The sequence below is a fragment of the Colobus angolensis genome, unplaced genomic scaffold (genome assembly GCF_000951035.1).
Source record: "Colobus angolensis palliatus isolate OR3802 unplaced genomic scaffold, Cang.pa_1.0 Scaffold88, whole genome shotgun sequence".
NCBI classification, from domain to species: domain Eukaryota; kingdom Metazoa; phylum Chordata; class Mammalia; order Primates; family Cercopithecidae; genus Colobus; species Colobus angolensis.
Genome location: NW_012122709.1, coordinates 479,304 through 502,886, shown reverse-complemented (window position 1 = coordinate 502,886; position 23,583 = coordinate 479,304). Strand labels below are relative to the sequence as shown.

Here is a 23,583-nt window from a genome sequence, read left to right as displayed (position 1 = left end):
TCTTGGCTCACTGCAGCCTCTGCCTCCCGGGTTCCAGCGATTCTCCTGCCTCAACATCCTGGGTAGCTGGGATTACAGGCATGTGCCACCAAACTCGGCTAGTTGTTGTATTTTTAGTAGAGACGGGGTTTCACCATGTTGGTCAGGCCGGTCCCGAACTCCTGACCTCGGGTGATCCACCCACCTCAGCCTCCCAAAGTGTTGGGATTACAAGTGTGAGCCACTGCGCCCGGCTGTAACATTTTCTTTGTCCGTTCATCCATCAAGGGACACTTAGGTTGTTATCTGTGTCTTGGCTATTGTCAATAATGCTGCAATGAACATGGGAGTGTGGGTATCTCTTTTTCTACTCCTCCCTCCATTCTAGATGTCAGTAGAACTGGCTCTTTGTCCAAAAATTAAGGAGGGGAGAAGGGGGTATAGTGGGATATGAAGGAGGAGAGACATCATAGGTAGTGTTCAGGTATGTATATACTCTGGCTTTGGATACATGACAATAATTTTCTTTTTAAGCAAAGGCAATGTCAAAAAGAAGTTACAAAGACCCGCTGGAAAAAGGAGAAAAGTTTTGCTTCATGAAAAGTCCATGGAGTCAATCTTTACTTACTCTCAAGTTATTCCTGAAGAGTGAATTCTTTACTTTAGGTGCTTGATGCTCAGTAAATTGTGAAACTCTTCCCCCTCTGCATGTAGGCATTAGAGACTTTTGGAGATGCATCCAGAATTTATGAAACTCCTCAGCAATCAAATAATAATGATAAATTATGTGGTTGCTTTAGTGCCTTGATGACCTTGTAAGACAACCAGGGGAAACAGAAACTAACATGCCCAGCTAGACCAGGAACTTCATTAGAGCAGCATGGCTATTTTCCTACCAGCTGACTTATTTTGTCAGGTTATAATCTTAATTCTGGAGATTTACCCCCGCCCCATCCCCCGCCACCCTATTCTCTCACACAGACTCCCTAACACACACATACATACAACTCAGTTCTAATGTGGACGCAAAAATCATTTTATAATGTTTATAGAATATAAGGGCAGTTGACTGAAGGTGAAACATTCCTTCTTTTGGACAGACTCAGGGGAAAGCTGCATGGTTGAACTTTGCTTGTGTGCCATCCCTGCCCACGTGCCACTGAATTGGACTGGAGTACCTATGGTGGTGGTTACTTTCCTGCTAAGTCTTCACCTGCTTCCAGAGTTCACTGAGTGCACCTGAGTAGCTCTCTTCACCCGATTTAATTATGCCAGCCTTCAAGAGTCCCCTGGCCTTCATCCTCCCTGTGTTTCATGTGTTGGAATACCCTGCAGGAAACTGAGTCCTAAGAAACTGTCAAGATCTTGGCCCTTGAGCCTTGTTTCTGCCAGTAGCCCTTTGAAGGAACTGCGACTCAGGGGATAGCCTGGCCTTTTTGCAAAGGCTGGCTTTCCAATTAAATAGCAGAGTTTTGTGGTTAGAGTTGAGAGCTCTGAGATTTCATACCTGTATCAGTAATCCCTAGGAAATGCACAATATTGACCTCTTTCACTTATTTTATAATTTCCATTTCATCATGACTCGAAGGCAACACAGGTAGTGCATTTCTGGGGAATTATTGTTGTTGGTAAGTAGCTGGAATCATTCAGATTTTTGCATTGTTCATCGCATCTTGCCCAAGTTGTAGAGTTATTTTCCTGAAATATTTAGTAGACCCAGTGTAGCCAAACAGCTGAGGTATTAAGTTTACTTAGTCAAACCAAAAGGAAAAGAAAACTACCTATATCTGGAAGCATTGTTACATAGTAATTTAGTAGGTAAGCGCTGGATTCAAACTGCTTGTATTCAAATCTTGGCTGTTCTACTTACTATCTGTATAAGCTTTCTAAGTTACTTAACTTCTCTGTGCCTCAGTTTTCTTATCTGTAAAATGAAAAGAATACTATACTCACCTCATAGGGTTATTCTGATAATTACATAAATTAATTCATATAAAACGCTTGAAACACTGCCTGGCAGATGGTAAATGCTCCAAGGATGCTAGTTCTTATTATACCTAAAGCTAATCTTGAAGTGCTCTGCAATACTTGCCCCTGAAGAAAATGGGCATAATGGAAAAAATATTGGACAAATAGGAGTTCTGTGTTTCATTGCTGCCACCATCTACTACATAGCTATATGATTTGGAGACAATCTTAGTTTCGGTTACCTGATCTGTGAAATTGGGATAATAATGTTTCCCTTAGCGACTGTTCAAACACATGCATTCACGAGTACACATACACACATGCTCACATTCAGTGATAGAGAAAGAGATAATTAAGTTAGAACACAGACTTTAAAAATCTGAAATTACATGAGGCATTTTGCAGAGATGGTGATCTGTTGCCATGTATACTATGTATACTTAAGCTATAAAAGAGTCCCAGAACAAAATAGATGAATACTTTTATATCTATATGGTATTTTATGGTTTTCAAATGAGATAGGCCATCTTGTATTTATCACAGCTGGCTATATCTGGCTATTGCAAGCCTTTAGGATCTAGGGACAAGTTGTTTGCATATTTTAGTCACAGTCTAGCAGAGAGTGTACACTCGGTAAATATTAAATGGAAAAAATGTATTTTACACAAGTGCAATCAATCTAATGAGATAGCAAAGATGCCTCAAAAACGGTCTTTAAATAGTTTTTTAGCAAGTGGTTAATGTTGCTGACTTTACATAATGTCAGGGGCCTATGATAATTTAGGTCCCAAACAAGTTGAAATTCATACTGGACACATCTTTAGAGACTGTGATATGAGTCACCAAGGGAAGCAATAGCCCAAACCTTTGGGGCTTGGGATTGCTTATCTCAGATATACCTTATCATTAACAAGAGAGTAGGCAGTGAATCTTACGGCTCTCCATCTGTAAAGAGTCAAAAGAAAATTGTTACATTGAGTGCCCAGTTAGTACTTAAGTATATGAATGATTAAGGCCTTGGAAGGGGATATGTGTTTAAATGTTAAGCCAATTCAGATATGATACTTCTCATTAATGATGGAAAGGAGGGCTAGAATGCACCTTCCAATAACAATGGGGAAGACGAGTCTGTTGCTTTTGTAATCACTGAAGCTTTGGCTGTAAAGCACTTGCAGAAATAAAAAGTGCCATGGAAATGTTTAATAACTGTTACAGACACAATGCTCTCAATAACAATTGTTGCATACACTACTGGCAATTGACCTTTCTTAGGGTATTAATTTAGTGTCTAAGTGGTTTAAGAGGGAAAGAAGAGCATATAAGATAAGAGCAAGACTATGTAAAATGCACACATTAATTGTCCTAACAATAACACAAAAGGTCCCCTAGATGTTTGGCTCTTTCTTTTCAATGACTACAGGATATTGAAAAGAAGTACAGGTTTTTTATTAGATAAAGGTACTACCAGAATGTTTGCATTTAAACCTTTAAGTGCAGCTATTCCTTCTTTATGGTACAGAATCTTTCATTCAATACTTACTCAAAAGCCTATTTTTATTTTCCTAAGCTATAGTTAGTAATAGTAAGTGCTTGAGAGAAGAAACTCCGTAGCCTCGATTTGTGGAATTATGGTCATATACTATTAAAAAATTCACAAGTTGAGAAAACAATAGCCAGATGTAGAATATATGTTAGTGATTTTTCTTTTTTTTTGGTCTAGCTAAGATATAATCCACTCTTAGCATGGCTGTTTGGAGTAATCCATGTCCTCTCCTCATAAACTCTTTGGAGAATGACGTTTTTTTTTAAAAAAGAAAAGTTTTTAATTAAATAGAATGATTTGGTGAGTCCTGGGGGCCTTTTAACTACTCACTATGTGGATTATTGGAAGAACTGTAGTAGAACTTTACTTCTTTGGGTACCATCAGTCTTTCTTTTGTAAAGAATGAACTAAAAAATTTAAGAATGTGATCCTGATACTTCTTTGTAGGTGTCATTTCTTAGCCATGAGAATGTCGAATAAGTAAGACTATTTTCCAATCAACCAAGAATTAGCTGGTCCAAATGAAATCCTGGGAGACAGAGAAGAATGAAAAAAGGCTAAGGATCATGACTTATAACAGAAATAACTCATCGAGATGACAGCACAAAAATTACTGACCCCCAAGCTTCTCTTACAAGAACCCGAGTTATTCTTGGTGTGTCCACAGTAAAATGGGTTTCTAAACCCCAGTGGCTTTTACAAGACAAATTGTTCTTAAAGTTTTATCTATTTAAGAAACAAGTTTTCATGTGGGATTCTCCTACACTGTTCCGTTTAGCTACTTTCCCGGTTTTTCAGGGGTGTCTTTTTCCTGAACCCAATGTGAAAACAGACACATTCTGAGTCGTGATGATGGTAGCCTTATTAGTAACTCCCTAATTTTAACATTGTTACATTTGACCCACATTTTCAAGATATGGAAAAAGGTAAAAAGGTGGAAGATTTTGGAAGGATCATATACATAGATTCAACCGAGGGCATTTTTTCTACTTTCAACTTCTATTTTAGATTCAGGGGATACATGTGCAGGCTTGTTATATAGATACATTGTGTGATACTGAGGTTTGGGATATGATTGATCCCATCATCTGTGTACTAAGCATAGTGCCCAGTAGTTAGTTTTTAAACCCCCACCCCTGTAGTTCCCAGTTTCTATTCTTGCCATCTTTATGTCCATGAGTACCCAATGTTTAGCTCCCACTTATAATTGAGAACATGTGGTATTTGGTTTTCTGTTCCTGCATTAGTTTGCTTAGGATAATGGCCTTCAGTTGTATCCATGTTGCTGCAAAGGAAATGATTTCATTATATTCTATGGCTGTGTAGTATTCCATGGTGTATATGTACCACGTTTTCTTTATCCAGTTCACCATTGATGGGCACCTAGGTTGGTTCCATGTCTTTGCTATTGTGAATAGCGCTGTGATGAACATGTGAGTGTATGTGTCTTTTTGGTAGAATGATTTATTTTCCTTTGGGTATATACCCAGCAATGAGATTACTAGGTTGAATGGCAGATCAACTCTTAGTTCTTTGAGAAATCTCCAAACTGCTTTCCACAGTGTCTGAACTAATTTACATTCCTACCAACAGTGCATAGGCATTCCCTTTTCTCTGCATCCTCAGCAACATCTGTTGTTTTTTGACTTGTTTTTTCTTTTTTTGAAAACTGATGTTTATTTTTTGCCAAGCTTGCTTCCATGTTGCTTAAGAGCTGATATAAGAACAGCTTAAGACCAACCAGTGGTTGCACCTACCCATTCAGTGGCCTGAGCAGTGGAAGCTGCAGACCAGTTTTCTGTGGCAGGCTAAGCACTCCAGTCTTCAGTAGGGAACTGCTGAATAGGCACAGAGGACACCTGCACACCTTCAGACCAGTCTGTCACCTCAGGCTGAGTAGCAGTGAACTCAGGAGCTGGAGCAGTCCATTCACTTTGAAATTCCTCCTTTGTCACAGCCTTTTCAGCAGCAGTCTGCTATTCTTTTTCAATCTCTTCAGGATCTCTGTAGAAGTAGAGATCAGGCATGACCTCCCATGGCCATTCACAGGAAATGGTACCACGCATGTGCAGAACTTCCTGAGCCAGCATCCACCATATCAAACCCACTGAGTGAGCTCCCTTGTTGTTGCATGGGATGGTAATGTTCACATAGAACAGAGGAGAATCTGTGTGACACAGAGCAATGGTGGGAAGATTAACATAAGATGCCTCTGTGAGAGGCTGGTGGTCAGCCCTGGGGTCAGTAACCACAAGAAGCCGTGGCTCCTGAAAGGCTGCCTGGATCTGGTTAGTAAAGGTTCCAGGAGTGAAGCGGCCAGCAATTGGAGTAGCTCCCGTGGCAGCAGCCAACTTCAGCACGGCCCTCAGGCCAGTATTCCTGGAGGATATGACACTGACATCAGCAGGGTTTTCAATTGCAACAATGGCATGAGCTGCCAGCAGAAGATTCTCCCAGGTCCTCTTCAGATTTAGGATGTAGATGCCATCACTTTTCTTTTAGAGATGTACTGTTTCATTTGGAAGTCAAGGTTAGTGCCACCTAAGTGGGTTTCTGTTGCAAGGAACTTAAGGACACCCTCCTATTTCATTTGCAGGACATCAAGGGCTCCGGACTTTGTGAAAGTTTTCCTCTAAGTTAGGACAGGAATCCCAAACAATGCTGTATGGACCCCTCTGTGGGTAGCGCGGAAAGGCTATTTTTTTTTTTTGACTTTTTAATAATACTCATTCTGACTGGTATTAGATGGTATCTCATCGAAGTTTTGATTTGCATTTATCTGATGATTAGTGATGTGGAGCTTTTTTTTTTCCATATGTTTGTTGGCTACTTTTATGTCTTCTTTTGAGAAGTGTGTGTTCATGTATTTTGCCCATGTTTTAATGGGATTGTCTTTTGCTTGTTCAAATGTTTAAGGTCCTAATAATAGATGATGGATATTAGACCTTTGTCTATGCATAATTTGTGAATATTTTCTCCTACTCTGTAGGTTGTCTGTTTACTCTGCTGATAGTTTCTTGTGCTTTGCAGAAGCTCTTTAGTTTAATTAGGTCCCACTTGTCAATTTTTGTTTTTGTTGCAATGGCTTTTGAGGACTTATTCATAAATTCTTTCCCAAGGCCAGTGTCCAGAACGTCAACCAAGGGCTTTGACCACTGCTAGGGAAGACAGTGTTGAACTGCTAATGAGTCCCTGACAAGGTGTTTGCCATTTATAAACATAAACATTTCTATAGTTTCTCACATACTTGTGAGAAAACATTGTTGAAATGGTATTTTTTCTTTAAGTGATAGTTATAGCTCCTCTCTCTCCTTCTCCTTCTTTATTTACCTACCTATTTGTTTTTATCCTACTTTGTCCCCAGAGGAATTTAAAGTGCTCTACAAATATGTGCATAATAAATGTAAGATGCAATGCAACTGAAATACATAGGAACTATCCGGCAAGTGTAAGGTTATGACACAAAGTGCATGGTATGAAGTTTATTATGCTTGATAGAAGCAGACCATAAATCTGGCCTTAAGCCTTCCAGTAATAAATGTGAAGAGGGAAAAATGATGAGTTACCTGAATTATGGTGTCCAGAACATTAAAATAAACTAGTTGTTCAGGAAAGCTAATGGTGGGTAAACGATAAGAAGTAGTTGGGCTAATGAGTTGGTCAACTGTTGCAGACTCATACATTTTCTAGTAGTTAGAGATATTCACTTCTCATTTCTGAGGACCCTTTGAGTGAATTATTTTAATTATTCTCTCTGATCTATAATAGCCTTTAGGGAAATATCTGTATCTATCTATCTCTCCATCTATCAAATGATATACGTAATAGCCTGTGAAAAGCATATGTTTCTTCTTTCTTTCTTTCACTCATTCCTCTATTCCTCATTGATGTACGTTGTATTTAGAAGCCTAGTGTGTGAAATTTAAAAAGCAAGACTGTATATATTTACAGGCTGGTCATGGACCTGCACAAATAAATTGCTTATATTTAATAGCAACTTATTTCTAAGCTTTGTCCATTCTAGTTAAGTTAATGTGAAACATAAAATGCAAGAAAAATCTGACAGAAATTGGAGCAACACTTTTAGTGTCTTCTCTATTATTTAGTCTTCTCTATTATATAGTCTTCTCTATTATTTAGTTTTTAAAATGTGAGGCTTTCCTTACAACCTTAACTTGCAGTTTCTATGTGACTGATTTCTAAAAAATCATTTAGTATTTAAAAATAACGTTGAAATGTGTTACCTATTTGGCTGTTTTGGTCCATTAACCTTTTCCAGTGGTTTTTTCAATTAAAATTACATTGATACCATATGGCATCTATTGTATGTGAAAACTCCCTAACTCATGAAAGAAATGTCAAAGCAGATTGAGGGGGAAAAAGAGGGAGTGATTTAACGCTCTTCAGTGGTTCTAGTCACTAGTTTCATCAAGGGCTAATTTCCAAGGTCCAATTTGTTAAAAAAAAATTTAAAAGATTAATAGACCTTATTTGTTTAGAACAGTTTTGGATTTAAAGAAAAATTGAGCAGGTAGTACAGAGTTCCTATGTGCTCCTTCTTCCCTGCCCAGGACTTATTCTATTATTAACATTACTAGCGTTAGTGTGGTACATTTGTTATGATTAATGAACCAATATTGATACATTATTATTAACCAAAGCCCATAAGTTTACATTAAGGTTCATTCTTTGTACTGCATGGTTCTATAATTTTTTACAAATGTATAATGTCTTGTATATTTCATTAGAATATCATACAGTATCGTTTCACCACCCTAAAATCCCATGCTTCACTTACTTCCCCATGTTCTCCTCTCGCCTCTCAAATCTCTGACAACCATTGATTTTTTTAGTGTCTCTATAGTTTTGCCTTTTACAGAATGTCATATGGTTGGAATCATATAGTATGTAGCCTTTCAGACTAGCTTCTTTCACTTAGCAATAGACATTTAAAGTTCCTTCATGTCTGTTTGTGTCTTAATCTCTCATTTCTTTTTATTACTGAATAGTATTCCAGTGTATAGATGTACCACAGCTTATTTATCCTATTGAAGGACATCTTGCTTGCTTCCAGTTTTGGTGATTATAAATAAAACTGCTATAAACTCTAGGTTTTGTTGTAGACATGAGTTTTCAAATAAATTGGGTAACCACCAAGGGGCACAACTGCTGGATCACATGGTAAGAGTATGTTTACTTTTATAAGAAACTGCCAAACTGCTTTATAAAGTGGCTGTACCATTTGTATTAATATTCCCTCCAGCAATGCATAAGAGTGCCTGTTGCTCTGCCTCTTTGCCATCATTTGGTGTTGTCAGTGTTATGAATTTTAGCCATTCTAATGGCTTTGTGATGGTATCTCATTGTTATTTTAATTTGCAGTTCCCTAATAACATATGATATTGAATATCTTTCTATTGAATATCTTTTTCCCATCTGTATATCTTCTTTGGTGAGATGTCTGTTCAGATCTTCTGCCCATTTTTTAATTGAGTTGTTTTCTTACTGTTGAATTGCAAGTGTTCTTGGAGTGTTTTGGATACAAGGCCTTTATCAGATATGTGTTTTGCAAATTTTTCTCTTAGTCTATGGCTTGTCTTTTCATTTTCTTGACATATGCTTTACTCTTCATTCTCTTAACATTGCAGAATGGATTTTTTTCTGCTTAGTGCCTGATAAGTCTGACTAATCAATTTTCAACTTCATGGATTGTGCTTTTACTGTTATATCTAAAAACTTATGGCTAAACTTCAGGGCAGTCACCAAGAACTCCCAATTTACATTCTATAAGTTTTACAGTTTTGCATTTTATATTTATGTCTATGATATATTTGACTTAATTTTATGAAAGGTGAAAAGTCTATATCTAGATTCAGTTTTTGCATGTGGATGTCCAATTGTTTCAACACTATTTGTTGCAAAGATTATTCTTTCTTCATTGAATTGTCTCTGCTCTTTTGTCAAAGTTCAGTTGATTATTGTATTTGTGTAGGTCTATTTCTGGGCTCTGTATTTTGTTCCATTGATCTGTTTTTAATTTTTTTTTTTTTTTGAGACGGAGCCTTGCTCTGTCACCCGGGCTGGAGTGCAGTGGCCGGATCTCAGCTCACTGCAAGCTCCGCCTCCCGGGTTTACGCCATTCTCCTGCCTCAGCCTCCGGAGTAGCTGGGACTACAGGTGCCCGCCACCTTGCCCGGCTAGTTTTTTGTATTTTTAGTAAAGACGGGGTTTCACAGTGTTAGCCAGGATGGTCTGGATCTCCTGACCTCGTGATCCGCCCGTCTCGGCCTCCCAAAGTGCTGGGATTACAGGCTTGAGCCACCACGCCCGGCTTCAATTCTTTCACCAATACCAAGCTGTCTTTATTACTGTTCCTTGATGGGAATTCCTGAATTCAGGTCATGCCAGTCCTCCAACTTTGTTTTTTTGCAGTGCTGTTACAGCTATTCTGAGTCTTTTGTCTTTCCTTATAAACTTTAGTATTGATGTCCACAAAATAAGTTGCAGGGATTTTGATTGGGATTCATTGAATTTATTGATCATGTTGGAAAGAATTGAAAACTTAATAATACTGAGTCTTTCTATCCATAAACATGGAGTATCTTTTCATTTATTAAGATTTTTTAAATTTCTTTTACCAGAGTTCTGTAGTTTTCCCAGTCTGTACACCTTTTATTTCCTTTTATTGTCTCATTGCAGTAGCTAGTACTTTAAGTATAATGTTGAATAGGAGTGCTGAAACAGGGACATTCTTGCCTCATTCCTGATCTTAAGGGGAAAGCATGCAGTTTCTCACCATTAAGCATGATGCTAGCTATAAAATTTTTTTGTGGCCGTTCTTTATCAGGTAAAGAAAGTTATCCTATGTTTCTGGTTTGCTGAGAGTTTTGATCATGAATGATGTAGGATGTTGGTGGGAAAAACAGCAAATGTTATTGGCAGGAAAAACAGCAAATGTTTTTCCTGCATTTATTGATATGATCAGATGATTTTTCTTATTTAGGCTGTTGATGTGATGGACTACATTAACTGATTTTTTCCCTAGTTTTCTTTTTTTTTTTATTTAATTTTAAGTTTCAGGGTACATGTGAAGAATGTGTAGGTTTGTTATATAGGTAAATGTGTGCCATGGTGATTTACTGTGCTTAGCAACCCATCACCTAGGTATTAAGCGCAGCATGCACTAGCTATTTTTCCTAATGTTCTCTCTCCCTCCCCGCCTCAACAAGCCCCAGTGTGTGTTGTTTACCCCCATGTGCCCATGTGTTCTCATTGTTCAATTCCCACCTATAAATGAGAACATGCGGTATTAGGTTTTCTGTTCCTGCATTAATTTACTGAGGATAACAGCTTCCAGCTCCATTCATGTTCCTGGAAAGGACATGATCTTGTTCATTTTTGTGGCTGCATAGTATTCCAAGATGTGTATGTACCACATTTTCTTTATGCAGTCTACCACTGATGGCCATTTGGGTTGATTCCATGTCCTTGCTCTTGTGAATAGTGCTGCAGCGAACATACACGTGCGTGTATCTTTATAATAGAATGATTTATATTCCTTTGGGTGCATACCAAGTAGTAGGATTGCTGGGTCAAATAGTATTTCTGCCTCTAGGTCTTTGAGGAATCACCACACTGTCGTCCACAATGGTTGAACTAATTTACATTCCCACCAACAGTGTAAATGCCTTCCCATTTCTCCACAGCCTCACCAGAAACTGTTGTTTCTTGACTTTTTAATAATTGCCATTCTGACTGGTGTGAGATGGTATCTCATTGTGGTTTTGATTTGCATTTCTCTAATGATCAGTTATCTTGAGCTTTTTTTTTTTCATACATGTATTGGCTGCATAAAAGTTTGCAAAGGACATGAACAGAAACTTCATGTGATATGACCAATTTTACCACAGATCCTGGCATGTACCTTGCAGTTACTTCATAAATACTACTTTTCTTTCTTCTGTTAAGGTACCTAAGCTTGAAAACAAGGACCATTTTTATTCTAACCCATTGTGAGGCATTTATACCAGGAACATAAAAAGTTCTTAAGTATTTGCCGTTCTTACAGTGTTGGAAAAACTGCCTTGGAAAAAAAATAACCTGCTTCTATAAGGACTGCCTTACCCTAAAGGGCTTGAAAGAGATTCCATGGTTCATTTATTCCTCTCTTCTTCCAAACACAAGTATACTCTCCTTTTTTTAAATACCCAGCTTACTACTGAAAAGGCCCATAAAAACTCATCTCTTCCTGTCTGGGTGTGAATACAAGAACATCAGTATCAAATACTAAGGACAGTCAGTTTGCTATGGTGATAGGCTATATGTCCTGGGGGATAGTAGAAGTTATTGAACCATTTAAAGAGAGGTAATAGCCTGATTGTACACTTCACCATCAAACCACATCTAGAGAATTGTATCCCTTTTTGAACACCATAACTTAAAGAGGACATTGACAACACTAGAGCACGTCCAAAGGGTGGTGACCAGAATGATAATGGGGCATCTAGATGTCTAGAAACCTTGCTATATTAGGACATGTATTAACCCAAATTTATTAAATCTATTTGCCTGCACCACTTATTTTTCTTTATGTTGTAAAAAGTTAGAATATTTTCTATTCAATGCCAAAATGTTCATGATAGCTTTGATTTTACATTGTTTGTTCAAAGTTTTCCTGGATATAACCCTTGATTTCTTCCCAGGAAAGAGGCAGAGGAAAACCTCCCCTAGTTGAAGTGTACATTATTATCTGACCAAAAAAAAAAAATCAATGAGCTGAACTTTGCAGTAATTCCAACCCTTGATTTCATTTCATGAAACCTCAAGTTGCCAAGAAAAGCTGAGCATCACTTTTCACCTAGTGTTGGTTTCTATAAGTCTCCCAGGAGCCTTTAGTTGACCAGTTATGGTTTGGTTTGTTGTTCTGTGATACAGAAGTAAGTGGGTTGGGGAAAGCCCAGAGATGTGCTAAGTGGATTCTGAGCTGTGGAAGTCGGAGCAGGGAGTACATATGAGCTTGAGGTTCAAAGTAAACCCCTAGACCTTTTCCCCTGCAACATGCATTGTGATTATTCTTTCTGCAGAAGAGTTTATGATCTTTTATAATTTTCTTTTTCTATAGATTTAAGAGTGCTAGTAACAGAAACTTTTAAAAAATGTTATGACAGTACAGTCAATGGAATCTCACTGTTGTACATCTTGCACATTAGAGAATGAATGCACTGTACTTGAGATAGAGCTTGCCTTGTATAAAATTCATTTTAGGGATGCTTGGATGATTGAGATCTACAGGAGTGGCATATCCACAGCTGTCTTTTCCCTCCTCTTCATTCTGCACAAAGGCAAAGGTGAAAGGTGTGCCTCTGCTTTGTTGGTCTTTGGGTTGCAATTCCTTCTAGTATGTTTCCATTTGAAGATGGGAAGCCAATGGGAAAATAATGAGTTTAAAATAGAACTTTACTTTCTGCAAAGGTTTTTGAGAATATGTGTATTGGCTGTAGGTCGAGGGCAGCAAGAGTGTAACTGTTATGGAAGACACTAGTTTGTGTTGATTGCTTCTACTTTCCTGTGTGACCACGGGAAAATGCTTTAACTCTACTGAGCCTCAATTTTGTCATCTATAAAATGGGAGTTGTAATACCAAACTTAAAAGATTGTTGTAAAAAGTAGATGCCATAATATACTTGAGAATGTTTTGTAAACTCTAAACCATATAGCTTGTGAATACTTCTAAGACAAGGATGGTATATCATTTGTCTCCATCTACCCAGCACTTACGTGCCTCTAGCACCTGCCACAGAGCCTGATATATAACAAGTGATTGCCAGCTGAAATTAAAATGAATGAATAGTCTCAATTCTCCAAATTTCTGATGATTTTAATGAATTTATTGAGTGGTCCTCTGTATTGGGCTAATCTCTTGGCCTCATCCAGCTTTTAGAAAACAAGGATTGAGACTAAAGGAGCATGTGGAGTTTGGAGAGTTGTTATAAGATAGACCAACTTTCTAGGAATTGCTTAATGTTCTAAACAAACAAAAAACCAAATGAGCATTCAACAACTTATGGAAAGGCAAATTTTTTCCCCCAGGGATACACAGCTGCAAAGTAGAAGTAATCAATGCAAGCTAGTGTCCCTCAGAGACTGTTACACTCTCACTGCCCTCAGACCTGCAGCCAACACACATATACTCAAAACCTTTGTAGGAAGTTAAGTTCTGTTTTAAACTTATTATTTTCTCAAGTGAGCTTGGAAGCCCAATAGAATTGTCCTGGCAATTGTTCAACATTGCTGGGCATGTCATAAGCCCAAGAGAAGAATCTAGGGAGCATGTTCTACCCTGGGAGGGATCTGGGGCAGATGGTGGTAGCACAACCTAGAGCTCACTTCCGCCACAGATGACTGAAATGTTGGACTAAGTGATCCCAAGGAACTGTTAGAGTATGGTCTCTCTAGTAGTCTAAAAGTGGTAATAATTTGATTTTTCAAGGCTCATGAACTGGCATCATTTGGAGTACATCTGTCATGGACCTTTGCACTTTGGAAGGAAATGGAAGGAAGGACTAAGTTAATTTTAGGTGTCTCAGGAAACTTGGCTGTTTTTGTTTTTAGACTCTGTCTTCTTCAAAAGCCTATTGTGGTTGTTTTTCCTTCCCTCATATAAATGTAGAACTCTGATTATATGAAATAATTTGGGTCTGGGATGTTTCAGTTTGGAGAAAATGAGACAGTGACATTACTACTTTCTTTTTCAAACCAATGACACTGATTAGGCTTTATGCAAAGGGATTGGGGCAGCAGATACAATTATGAATTTGTGGTCTCTGTAGAGCAGATAAGGCTTCCAAGCCACGTGGAAACTGAACTTAGCAAGGAAGCTTAGTAGTTATCCCTCCGGATGTTCAGCTTGCAAATACCAGAGGTGTTGTTTTCAATACCAAATGATAGATAAGTACATGGATTGTTTTTCCACCCAGATACAAATGCATTGGATAAATTCCATTTCCAGGTCTGGCAATCTGTCAGAAAGCTCTCTTTAAAGTTATCAGGAGAAAATCTACCAAAATGATTAAATTTGTGATAGCTTTTATTCTTGGCTAGGAACTTGCCTCCCCTACAGGGCTAAACAGGCTTAAATTGTTGTGTGAGTTTATACAATATATGGTTTGTTGTCAAATATTTATCTCTGTCTAAAAATGAAATGTCCTGGAATACAATTTCTTTTTAACTGAATAAATCAATGTGAGAAAGAGAAATAACTTCTCATTTAGCCAATTTTTAATCAATGTTTTCATGAAAGACCGAAATGTTAACCGAATCTTGGCTTTTGTCATTTGAAATATAATTTGTGTGTTAAGAATTTATGTGCACATCAGAATCTGGACTTCATGTTCAGAAAGGAAAATTGATTTATAGGAGCAAACAACTGCAAGAGTAGAGGCAATGCCAGAAGTGAATGAGAGTCAATTATTTAATGCAAATGGGACCTTAATCACCACAGCAATAGAGAAGTCTCAAATTCATTTACACCCTGGATTTTCATGCTTTAATTTGTACACATTTTTGTGTCTCTCTTTTTTTTTTTTTTACAGAGGCCTTTGAAATTGTTGTTCGCCATGCCAAGAACTACACCAATGCCATGTTCAAGAACAACTACCCAAGCCTGACTCCACAAGCTTTTGAGTTTGTGGGTGAATTTTTCACAGATGTGTCTCTCTATATCTTGGGTTCTGACATCAATGTGGATGACATGGTCAATGAATTGTTTGATAGCCTGTTTCCAGTCATCTATACCCAGCTAATGAACCCAGGCCTGCCTGATTCAGCCTTGGACATCAATGAGTGCCTCCGAGGAGCAAGACGTGACCTGAAAGTATTTGGGAACTTCCCCAAGCTTATTATGACCCAGGTTTCTAAGTCACTGCAAGTCACTAGGATCTTCCTTCAGGCTCTGAATCTTGGAATTGAAGTGATCAACACAACCGATCACCTGAAGTTCAGTAAGGACTGTGGCCGAATGCTCACCAGAATGTGGTACTGCTCTTACTGCCAGGGACTGATGATGGTTAAACCTTGTGGTGGTTACTGCAATGTGGTCATGCAAGGCTGTATGGCAGGTGTGGTGGAGATTGACAAGTACTGGAGAGAATACATTCTGTCTCTTGAAGAGCTTGTGAATGGCATGTACAGAATCTATGACATGGAAAACGTACTGCTTGGTCTCTTTTCAACAATCCACGATTCTATCCAGTATGTCCAGAAGAATGCAGGAAAGCTGACCACCACTGTGAGTACCAGTCTACAGTTTTCAGAGGATTTGGGCCTTATTGGGGTGAGGTGGCCAGTAGCAGGTGCTGATGGAGAGAAATGATAACACAATTGGAAATGGGGGAAGGGATGATGATAGACTGAATGACCTCACAGAGTTAGGCAGCATATTAAGACCACAGGCTGTTATGGTCCACCCACTTCCTTACTGTGTGACGTTGGGAAGTCATTTTATCTTTATGAGTTCATTTTTCTGATTCATGAAATGGAAATAAAAAGAATATCTTCTTCATAGGGAATGGCGTTTGTTAAAGCACTTAGCACGTGTCTGGTACGTGGTAAGTCTTCAATAAATGTTGGCTATTATTAGCATTATTGTCAGTTATCATAATCCTCATTTTTGATACACAATAGATGACAAGCCTGTGAAGTGGGAGCTATTATCTTCATTTTATAAATGAGGAAACTGAAGCTTAATGAAATTGCAACTTGCCTAAGAGCACCCACCTAAAGTTAGCGGAAGAGCCATACTTCAGAAATTGACCAGATCTCCGTTTAATTTGGTTATCACCAATTTTTCTGATTCTAGTTTCCTCTTGGTATTTTCAGTCATGTATATCACATTAGCATTTTGAGTAGTAACTTCAAACACAGAAGACCCAGCTAGAGTTCACTAACTAAACCTCACAAGCACATAAGCAAGGCAAACAATCCATGTTCTCCAGTGGTTTTGTTTATAGCCTTGATTCTATCAGTCTAACCCTGATGAAATTCGTGATGGAGGAAGGGAAGTTCTGTGAGTGAGGCAGCAGTTTGCTTGGTTTCAGTCAGATATTGTTAGTAACGGAACCACAGGAGACACCAACTTCCAATATCTAGCAGAACATGTAACCAAGAGCTACCAGTCAGTTCCCCTAAGGTAGTATCTGATTCCCGAATGCTGCCAGCTTTGTAGAAGGAGGTGGCAGAATAGTATATTACACTACCATTGTTGAGCTTCCACTACATCTCAAGTGCTATGCTAGCTAGTTTACATAATATCATTTCATAGTAACCCGTGAAATCAGTCCTAATAAACCTAAAAGCTGGGTTTTGTTTTGTTTTTCTGTTTTAGAAATATTCTATTTCTCCTTTCCGCTAATTATTTTTCATTGATATACAATAAATGTACATATTTTCAGGGGACATGTGATAGTTTAATACATTCATATAATTTGTAAAGGTCAAATCAATATGATTGGGATATCCATCACCTAAATATTTGTCTTTATGCTAGAAACATTCAAATTCTTCTTTTTTAGCTACTTTAAAATATATGTGGCCAGGTGCTGTGGCTTATGCCTGTAATCCCAACACTTTGGGAGGCCGAGGTTAGAGGATTGTTTGAGGCTAGGAGTTCAAGACCAGTCTGGGCAACATAGAGACCCCATCTCTACTAAAAAAAAAAAAAAAAAAATACAAAAAACTAGCTGGGCATGGTGGCATGCTACTGGGGAGATTGAAGTGGGAGGGTGACGGGCTCAGGAGGTCAACTCTGCAGTGAGCCATGATCACGCCACTGCACCCCAGCCTGGGTGAAAGAATGAGACCCGTTCTCAAAAAAAAAAAAAAAAAAAAAAAGAGAAAGAAATATATGATAGATTACTATACACTGTAGACACCCTACTGATCTATCAAACACTGAGTCTTATTTCTTCCTCAAAGCTAGTTAAGTCAGAGGAGCTGGGATTCAAACCCAGACCTTGTTGGCTTGGTTGATCCATACCCTTAGCATCTATACAGTGCAACTACTATGCACTCTGAACCATTGCTTATCCAAAATGTGGAGGATGGATTCGGCTATTTCAGCTTGTCTTTAAACTCTAGGGGTAATTAGTTTCTTTGGTGAATTAAACTAGGAAAGAGGACAAAAATGATGCAACCCTCAGCCTGACTACTTATGGAGTTGCTGTAATTGCCCCATTCACATTGTTAGTCATTTAAAACACATTTCCTGTGAAAATATTTTATAGTAAAATGAACAAAAATGTCCTATCTAATTACAGTGTTCTTCAGTGGCTAATTATTCCCTTGACTGCTTCACAATTTGAGGCCAGATTCTGGGGCCTTCTGCAAAAGTAAATTTTACCAAACTAGAAAAAGTAAATGCATTCATATGTTCATTCACCTAATACTGATTCAGGGCCTACCGTGTGTAAGACACAAAGAAAGCATGCCAGGGGCGTGGAAATGCTTTCAGTAAGAGGAAAATAAAGAGACAACATTAAAGACAGGGTGTAGGAGTGTTTAAAGGTTGCCTCTGATATTGGTCACTTCACAACAACACAATTGATCTTGAAAACAAGTATCCTCCTTTGGTGCATTTATTTATTTATTTATTTTTGAGACAGAGTCTCATTCTGTTGCTCAGGCTGGAGTGCAGTGGCATAATCTCTGCTAACTGCAACCTCTGCCTCCTAGTTCTAAGCGATTCTCTTGCCTCAGCCTCCCGAGAAGCTGGGATTACAGGCGCACGCCACCATGCCTGGCTAATTCTGTACTTTTAGTAGAGACGAGATTTCACCACATTGGTCAGGCTAGTCTCGAACTCCTGACCTCAGGTGATCCACCCACCTAGATTGCCCAAAGTGCTGGGATTACAGGCGTGAGCTGCTGCACCCGGCCGTGTGGTGCTTTTAAACACATAAAAAATGAAGTGAGGAGCTTATAAAGAATTAAGTGCACTGTTTTGATCAGGCACTAGACATGAAGGTTCATTTAGGAAACATTTATTAAACATCTGCTTTGTGTATGGCACTTTGCTAGGTGCTGGATATTCAAAACTACCCAAGACATAGTTCTTAAGTCTTGAAAAGGTCACAGTCTAGTTGGTAGACAGACGTGTAACTGAATGCATTTCACCATAGTGAACATTTCATCATAATGTGAATGTTGAAAGGACTGTGAGAGATTAGCTAGTCCAATCCCATTGATTTACAAAGGAGGAAATAAAGTTCAGGGAGGCTTACCCAAAGTTATGTAATTAATGGAGGAGCCAGCTGTAGAATCCAAGGTCTTCTGCTGCTACAATCTAGTACTTTTTCCATCATACCAGTCTGTCCCCCCTTAGGCCCCCCTAGACTTTTACTCTAAGAGCTCCATTAGGATTTTGCAAACACATAGTGAACCTAAATTGGATAGCTATTTCTGGCTGCCAAACCTGCTACATTTTAGGTGCATGCACATGAGTGCAGGGGGAGTGCATTTCATGTCATTATCATTCAGGAAGAAAGGCTTTGGCTGTCAAGAGGTGCTCAGTGATGCAGGCCCTTTCTGTTTTGGCCATTAAGGGCCTGATTGCTCCCAGCTCCCAGCTGGTTATGAGAGTGTGAATTCTGCCATCCCCAGGGAATGCCTGAACTAAACCAGAAAACATATGTAAACTCTGCCTTGTTCGTGTTTTATGATCACCAACTCTAAGTAATATGTACCAAATGGTGGGGGTAGGGGAATCACTGGCCAGGTGTGATCCAGCCCATACTCAGTACGGGTCAAAAAGGGACTGGGCATTTATGAGGGCGAAGGGAAGTCAGAGCTGCAGAACTCTGTTTCACATTAACAAACCCACAGAATGCCCCAAAGCAAAAGCTGGTTTAAAACTAAAGCTTTAATGAGATTCTCCAGTAGCACCCTCACCTTCCTGTTGCGATAAAATGTAAAAACCTGCCATTCAGTCCTGCTTGAGGTTCAGTTGTGGTGAGAGACTTCTTTAAAAATATCCTCTTCCTGAGCTCTGCTGGGATATCCTTTCGAGATGGTTTTAAGCCATGACGTGAGGTCTGCCACACAGAGACTTTGCCTAGTTGTTTTTGTGGCTGTCATCTACCCAGATTATGAAGATTGCTTCGGTCTTCTAAGTGAGTGTGGTACTGTTCGGTTTTTTAAGTGTGCCTGGTTGGTGCTTTAGTTTTCTCTAGCATAGTTCTCAATACTTCAGACTACCAAGTGAAGGCAGGCAGACAAATACTGGGGTATTGTCTCTGGCAGCACCACTGGAGGTGGTAAAGGATCCTGTTCTCAAACTCGGCTCATCATCCCAATCACCTGGGTTACTTGTTGGACACATTCCTGAAGTCCACCCCTGCAGAGATTTTGATACCAAAGGTGTGTGAAGAGGTCAGATGATTTTCTTTTGTTTTGTTCTGTTTTGTTTTTTGAGACAGGGTCTCACTCTGTCACCCAGGCTGGAGTACAGTGGCTCGATCTTGGTTCACTGCAACCTCCGCCTCCCAGGCCCAAGCGATTCTCATGCCTTGGCCTCCCGAGTAGCTAGGATTACAGGCGCGTGCCAAGACACCTGGCTAATTTTTCGTATTTTTAGTAGAGATGGGGTTTCGCTATGTTGGCCAGGCTAGTCTCGAACTCCTGGTCTCAAGCAATCCACCTGCCTCAGCCTCCCAAAGTGCTAGGATTACAGGCTTGAGCCACTGTGCCCAAATGTTTTTTCTTTTTCTTTCTTTTTTTTTTTTTTTTGAAATGGAGTCTTGCTCTGTCACCCAGGCTGGAGTGCAGTGGCGCGATCTCGGCTCACTGCAAGCTCCGCCTCCTGGGTTTACGCCATTCTCCTGCCTCAGCCTCCCGAGTAGCTGGGACTACAGGCGCCCACCACCTCGCCCGGCTAATTTTTTGTATTTTTAGTAGAGACGGGGTTTCACCGTATTAGCCAGGATGGTCTCGATCTCCTGACCTCGTGATCTGCCCGCCTTGGCCTCCCAAAGTGCTGGGATTACAGGCTTGAGCCACCGCGCCCGGCCCAAATGATTTTTCATTTAAGAAATGTCCCAGTTGATTCTGATGCTTCCTTGGGAGCATATCCAGGCACTTCGTTTGGAAGATAAAGAAAATAAGCCCCAGAGGTTGGAAGTGAATGGCCTATGTTCCACAGACAATTAGTGGCAAAGCTAGGACCTTTAATTCTTCATCTATAAAATGGGGTTGAGATATGGCAATTAAATGCAATGTTAGGTTCAGGAACATGGCAAATACTCACTAAGTCCCAGTCCAGTACTCTTTCTTACTACAGTGATCTAAGTGCCAATTGAAAAATGAGTTTTTCTTAAACTTATTTTTAGGTGCCAAGATCTCTTAATGTTATTTTAGTCTAAATGAAGTAAATAAAAATAGTAAGTGTGTGAGAATGTGTGTGTAAATACATGTGTGTGGGGGGGGAGGGGAGAGAGGGAGGGAGGGAGGGAGAAAGAGAAGATTTGTGCTGATAATGCAAGAAAGTATTAATGATGAGACTATAAATAGATCCGTTTTGCAAACTGAGGTAAATATCTGTACAAACTAGGATAAATATCTTGGCCCCAAGTGAGAATTGAATAGATCTTTAGCAGTATTTGGGTGAAAGTATCACTATTAAATTTATCAGTGCATTATTGAATTCTACATCTTATACCTTAAAGCAACTACAAATATGTACCATTTTGCAATACATATATTTTCAGTGTTGTTACACCCAAACTGCTGAAAGCCACAGCTTCTTTTTAAAATACAACTGTTTTTATCCTGACAACCATTTTGATTGCTGTTACCATATACCTATGTGTGGACTATATGCATAGCCATTGTATATTTCATGTATAATTTATCCATTTACTAAATGATTAATAATTAGCATGTTGGATGTTTATCCCTCTCCCAGAAACTTTCCCAAAACTGTCTATAATTTTGTTCACTTCCTTTAATCCCTAAAGTAACTACTCACATGACTTCACATGGCGATTTGCACTTTTATTTTTCTGCGTGTACACACATGCATACTATCTTTATTGATTCATTTCAGCATTTCTCAGAGTTAGTGCTTCCTCTCCCACAATTTCATTACCTTGGCTTGTTCTATTCTTCCTTGAACATTGTGTAGAATTGCAACCTTTTCTACCACCATTATTTCTCCCTTTCTTTTTTCATTGTGATATTCATTTTAGCACTATCTGAAATAGTATTCATTACAGGAAGCATTTATTGAGCATCTAATAATGGAAGCACTGTGGTAGCCACTGTGGATCAGAGGGAATAGCTGGAAAGATGCACATGACTCTGTTGTGTTGCCCTCAGTGGTCACTTGGCTAGTAGGTGGCAGAACTGGTATTCAAAGCTGAATCTGTCTGACTCCAAAGCTCATGCTCTTAACCATTACTCTATATTGCTCTCTCAAGTAGTTCTATTCTCTTCAGCAGAATCTTTATTCCCCAAACACAGACTAAGTAGGTTTTTATTATATTATTTAATATCCTGTATTACTCCCTACTGTTTTTCCAGCTGCACAATCAGGTTTTGAATTCATTCTCCCTCCTTGGAGACTTTTGCTCTAGTATTTCCCAATGAAGTACTAAAAGGCATGAGATTTTTCATCTTCCTAACACTTAAAGGAACAGAGTAGTTTCAAGGAGAAGAAGGAATGTTTGTGCAGGTGATGGAAGGTCCAGTCACACAGTCAGATGACTTGGCCTAGAATCTATGTGAGCAGTGCCGGTGGTGAGAAAGAGATTCTCTTCTACTTGCAAAGTTGGAAATCTGCCAATTGGACCAACAGATAGTTTTTAATGCATCTGCCTTTGATTCCGGACATTAGAAGAACATCAGATCTCCAGTGTGGAGTGTCCTTGGCATTTAATAATAGTAACATTGCCTACTGAGAACCTAACATATCCAAGTACATCCATTTCCTTTGCTAGGATTTCTGAAGTCAGTATTTATTTTTGTGTGCCAGGAAGCTCTGGGGAAGAGTCTCTGTTGATCCTCAATAATAATTAACTCCATCAAACTCTTATATTTTGCTGTCAGTGTGAGTGACTGTAAGTCGTCTTACCTTCCTCTCCACTGTTGAAGGCTGAGGTTATTTCTCAGGTGTCAGAATGTCAGTGTTTTTCTCCTCATGCTATCACTTTGGACTTTCATTTTTCAGTCTCAGATAGAGATACCTTGTCTGAATTCATACAAGCTGTTTTCAGTATCAAGTGATTTGAAAGTGATAAAAACAAGTAAATGGCTCACTACCTAATTGGTGTCTGCAGGTCAGCATCTAGAACAATGGTAAGGAACTTTACTTACACGAGGTTTATTTCTGGAAAGACAAAAACTGTTTACAGGCTGCCATCATTTTTTCATTCACAATCAAAATAGCTTCAGTGATTTCCATGGAGAAAATATATAGTTTTAAAACACACATTACCTATTTATTGCAAGAATACAAATGAAAAAAATTGGCACCATGTTTTAGGCAATAAATGTTAACTTTATGGTAGGTTTCAAAAAGTGGTTACATAAAGGGAGCCTTTTTTAATGTTGCATCCTGAAATTATACATATATTACAGGTCATGTTAAGAAATTAGATGGGTTCTTCATAAATCTATAATTGCTTGCCTTTGCCTTGGCATAATTGCTAGTTGCTTATATGTTCTGAATTTTTAGAGAGAAATTTTACATCCTTTCTGTGGTCAGTGGACTGATGTGGCAGGAACACATCCTCAAGAGCTGTGAAAGATCTGAGATTTTTACCCTGATTGCAAGTTAGCCTGCTGAAGTTTCATCGATGTTAGTTAATGGCATAAGACTCCTGAGTCAGAGATGAAGGACAGTTTATTGCTTACAGCAATAGCAGCAGCCAGAGTATTAGCATTTGTGCCAGATCCCTGAGTCCCAGTTCCCACAGGGTAAGGCAAAGAGAACTGAATGATTCCTGTACGCATAGTAAGTTGTATTATAGAAGAGAAACTTTGAACTTAAGGAACTCAAATCTTTTATAGTAGATGGTAAGCCCACCTGCTCTTTATTCTAAAGG

The 23,583-nt window shown here is 38.9% G+C and overlaps 1 protein-coding gene across 4 annotated transcripts in view; it reads left to right on the top strand.

The window, feature by feature from the left end:
- The window catches only part of GPC3 (glypican 3), a 470,409-nt gene that overhangs the window by 217,555 nt on the left and 229,271 nt on the right, over positions 1-23,583 (top strand). For all 4 annotated transcript variants that reach the window (XM_011930705.1, XM_011930704.1, XM_011930703.1 and 1 more), the window contains one exon: positions 15,082-15,776. In XM_011930705.1, coding sequence (XP_011786095.1) covers positions 15,082-15,776 — 695 coding nt within the window. The remainder of the gene's footprint in view (positions 1-15,081; positions 15,777-23,583) is intronic.